The 4,658-nt window shown below is 38.0% G+C and overlaps 1 protein-coding gene across 1 annotated transcript in view; it reads left to right on the top strand.

The window, feature by feature from the left end:
- The window catches only part of LOC106873886 (transcription initiation factor TFIID subunit 2), a 46,088-nt gene that overhangs the window by 7,193 nt on the left and 34,237 nt on the right, over positions 1-4,658 (top strand). Inside the window, 5 exon segments of the mRNA XM_052969130.1 lie at positions 615-733; positions 1,278-1,419; positions 2,586-2,780; positions 3,599-3,701; positions 4,347-4,465. Of these exon segments, the coding sequence (XP_052825090.1) occupies positions 615-733; positions 1,278-1,419; positions 2,586-2,780; positions 3,599-3,701; positions 4,347-4,465 (678 nt within the window).

Below are 4,658 nucleotides of genomic sequence, written 5' to 3'. Positions count from 1 at the left end.
TCTGACACCAACTACTTTATAGAAACACAACTACGGTTTTTCCAAGTAGCTTCATTTTTGTGTTTATATTCATGACTTATGAGTTAACTTTAAGTTAAGTTAGTCCACATTACTCTGTAAGGAGCATAGGGCCACCACCACTTCTTCTTGCCAGTGGACATGATCTTGGACTTACTCCTTGATGTCAGATCAAGAGAGACTGATTGCTTCTGCCTCATCCTCCACACATGCTTCCCAGGCCTTCCTAAGTCATCCAACTCTCCTCTTTCCTAATGGTTGTCAGTCTAACACTTGTGTTGCAATGCTGCTTGAAGGTTGTCTTTGATAAATCATCAGTCATCATCATCGTCATTGTTTAAAGTCTGCCTTCCATGCTGGCATGAGTTGGATGGTTTGACAGCAGCTGGCCAGGTAGAAGACTTGCACCAGACTTCTGTGTCTGTTTTGGCATGATTTTCATGGCTGGGTACCCCTCCTAACACCAACCACCAACCACCCAGCAGAATGGACAATGAATTAAATCTGAATTAATTATGAATTAAATATTTTATGATGTTATTGTAAATTTTAAATATTGTAAATATTATTGTAAAAAAATATCTGCTCTGTTTCAGAAGAAATTTGGAATTTTTCCAACGATACCATTTGTCTGTGATGAATTCCATTGACCCAGACACAGGAAATGGTGAAGTACTTATCAAGTTGCCACCAGAAGCTCTGAATTTAGTCCAAGGTTAGTAATGAGAGTGTAACAAAGTTTCAGTCACTTTGTTTTTGTTTCCACTTCTACTATGCTATCACCATACCACATCATCATCATCACCTTGATTGACTTAAATCTTAAGACAACAGACATGGTAACAGGAATGATTGTGAGATTATGAAGTTTGTTTCATGGGTTCATGACTACATGATTTCAGGTTCAATCCCACTGTGACCCCTTGAGCAATATTTTTTTTTTATTTATACCATAGCTTTGGATTGGCAAAAACTTTGTGAGAAAAATTTTGTAGGCAAAACTCCTTTCATTTATTTATCTCTCACTTTCTTCATTATTTCATTTAGTGTCCATTTTCCATGCTGCCATGGGTTAGACAGTTTGACTGGAACTGGCAAGCCGGAAAGCTGTACCAGGCTCATCTGATTTTAGATTGGTTTTTACAGCTGGATGCTCTTCCTAATGCCAACCAAAAGTATACTTCTAAAGTTACCTGTCATATGATAACTAACGTTCTAGTTTCTATATTTGTGATTGTTTTGCTTTATTCTTTTTTCAGAGCTGAAACCTATTCGAATTTGTATAGAATTTTCCATAGAAAAACCAGATGCTGGTATCCATTTTGTGGTTCCAGATATGGAAGGAAATTTGGGTGAAAAAGCAGCTCACATGTTTACATATGGTACTGAGAATTCTTCAAGGTGAATTTAATTTCTCTGTCTTTCTTTTGTGTGTGTTCTGTGTATGCAATAGTAAACATCTTGTTAGCATTAGTGCTTGTTGATGATGGTACCAATTTAAGTCTATATTTGGCATCATGGGTGGTAGTACCTATTTTGTTGTATTCTTGTGTGTTTTGGAAAAAGTCTAATTGATTTAATAATATATTATGTAGAAAACTGAAATGAAGACAAAAAATCAAACAACACATTTGCATCATGCTTCTCATGACCTACAAGTGGCCAAGACCTTTGGTGATATGCATATCTTTGGTGTTATGCCATGCTTGAGAAGACATGTCAAGCCAAGCGAAGTTGTAGTTGTGGCTGATGCCAGTGTCACGTAACTGGCACCCACTACACTCTTGGGGTGGTTGGCATTAGGAAGGGCATCCAGCTGTACAAACCATGTCAAATCAGAATGGAACCTGGTGCAACTCTTCAACTTACTAGTTTCAGTCAAACCGTCTAACCCATGCCAGCACGGAAATCAGACGCTAAATGATGGTGATGGTGATGATGATATATATGTATGTGCGTATATATATATATATATATATAGATAGATAGATAGATAGATAGATAGATATAGCAAAAAATTTAAAATGTAAAGGGGGGAAACATTCATTGGTAAAAGATGTGACCTATGTCTTGCAGAGATATAGGTTACATTTATTCTATGTCTACACTTAACAAAGTAATGAGGAATGTCTATATATGGTCTTTTAACATGTTAAAAATAGTAGTGAATAGAGAGATGAGTGAGTTGGGAATACCTGAGTAGAGATAGCACAAGACCAACTGCCTTTGAGGGATTGTGGTCATTATAGTAGTCGTAGAAAAACAGAGAGAGAGAGAGAAGTGTCAGGACGTTTGTGGGTCAGTGTTTGGATTGTGTTAGTGTGTGATTACATGCATGACCTTTTTTAGGATCCAGTCTAGGATATTGGTGTGTTTTGCCGAAGGTTCTACACAGCATAATTGAACCTGAAACCATGTGTTTGAGAAGCAAGTTTTTTAACCACACAGCCATTCCCACACCTATAATTATATATACCCTTAGTTTAATTCCAATTTTAGAAATTGTTTTTGTGTCCCTTGACAACCTGCTAATATTTTAATGTCGTCTGCCATTTTCTTTTTTTTAGATTGTGGTTCCCCTGCATTGATAGCTATAGTGAACCATGCACTTGGAAACTGGAATTCACTGTTGATCGCCTTCTAACTGCCGTGTCTTGCGGAGACTTAATAGAAATTGTGGCTACAAGTGATCGCAAGAACAAAACTTTTCATTATTTCTTGTCAACACCTACCTCTGCCCCAAATATAGCCCTGGCCATAGGGTAAGTGGTTAGATGCTTTTCTTTTTTATTTTCTGTGTTATCTACTGGTGAGATTTCAACATTTAACTGCATGATTCTTGGCATCTCTATCTTGTTTATTTCATTTGTAAACCTTTAAGCATTCCTACCCTATTCTTGAGTCTTTTACTCAATTATTCAGCTGGAAGAGGTACACTTCTTGTGAAATAAATGCTGGCCACTTCATCAATGTCTGGTCAAGATTTGGTTGAGTACTACGGGCCTGGCCTGGGAATAGACTCATCATAGGTCTTGTAACTATGATGGGTGGAAATCTCTCATTGCTTGATGGTCCATGGGAAATGGAAAAAAGTAAGACTGTCACTAATGTCCAAGCAACTGTTGAAGGTTATGGCATGTACACATCACAGGTTTACCTGCTGGCGTCTCACTCTTTGAAAGACTACCATGTTAGTGGTGAGATTTTGTAATTTGTTAACCAATTCAAGTACCTTAGTATGTATGTATGTGTATGTGTTTGTGTGTCGGTGTTTGTCCCCCACCAACATTGCTTGACAACCGATGGTGGTGTGTTTACGTCCCCCGTAACTTAGCGGTTTGGCAAAAGAGACCGATAGAATAAGTACTAGGCTTCCAGAGAATAAGTCCTGGGGTTGATTTGCTCAACTAAAAGGCGGTGCTCTAGCATGGCCGCAGTCAAATGACTGAAGAGTTAACTATTTCAAGATGGAAACTTTACTGTGAAAAATTTTCTAAGTTGTCCTTTTCATAATTTCTTTCATTTTAATGTTGTTGATAATTTTTTTAAAGACCCCCCCAAATAATTTCTCTTATTTCAGACCTTTTGAAATTCTAGTTGATCCCAATATGCATGAAGTTACCCACTTTTGTCTTCCACATTTACGTACCATTATGAAGAACACAACAGCCTTTATTCACGAAGTAAGTTGATTAAATAATTCTTCTTAATTTTCTTAAAATCCTTTTTTTTATTATCCTTTTACCCTTTTGGCATCAACCTGTCTGGGACTACCTTTGGGTCTATGATGCAAACTTCCTGTTCTCTTTTACTTGTTTCAGTCATTTGACTGCGACCATGCTGGAGGACTGCCTTCAGTCGAACAAATCGACCCCAGGACTTATTCTTTGTTAGCCTAGTGCTTCACTCTCTACTTGGGCATGGCTTCTGTGGATGGATACCCTTCCTAGCACCAACCACTTCACAGAGAGGTGACGGGTGTACTTATTTCTCATGACACTGGCACTAGCGAATTGCTAGCTAAAAGATACCCCACTTAATTGAGTGGGAGCATAGTATACAGGGAGATAGCTTTAAGCTAAATGTTGAGAGGCTAAAATATAAGACAACTGAAATAGGTGTCTTGCTGTAGAAGTGATACATGGCCATCCTGCTTTATATAAGAAAGGGAGGGAGTAACTGCAAAGATGTTGAGAGAAAAAAGGCAGCGATGATTTATAAGATAAGTAGAAGAGAGAATAGTTACAGAAAATCAGAACAGGCAGGTGGGTAAGTTAGGGTGGGTCATAATTACAAACCTGATTATAGACCATTTATTTTCTTCACAGGCTTTTGAATTTTTTGAAGAATTGATGTCTAGTAGATTCCCATATTCATGCTACAAACAAGTCTTTGTGGATGAATCTTTTATGGAATGCTGTCCTTATGCCACCATGACAATATTTAGGTAAGTTGTCGTTGTTGTTGTTGTTGCAGGTGCTATTGTTTAGCACCGTGTCAGACTTGATTAAATCAAAGACTTACCGTCAAAGGTGTTCCACACATGACCATCATCATTCCATCATCATCATCATTAGCCAACTGATGTACACTCATGCACACACGCACACACACACACACACACACACACACACACACAC

This window comes from Octopus bimaculoides, chromosome 7, assembly GCF_001194135.2.
Source record: "Octopus bimaculoides isolate UCB-OBI-ISO-001 chromosome 7, ASM119413v2, whole genome shotgun sequence".
Taxonomy (NCBI): Eukaryota; Metazoa; Mollusca; class Cephalopoda; order Octopoda; family Octopodidae; genus Octopus; species Octopus bimaculoides.
The sequence above is the reverse complement of the archived record's forward strand: the minus strand, read 5'-3'. Positions and strand labels throughout refer to the sequence as shown.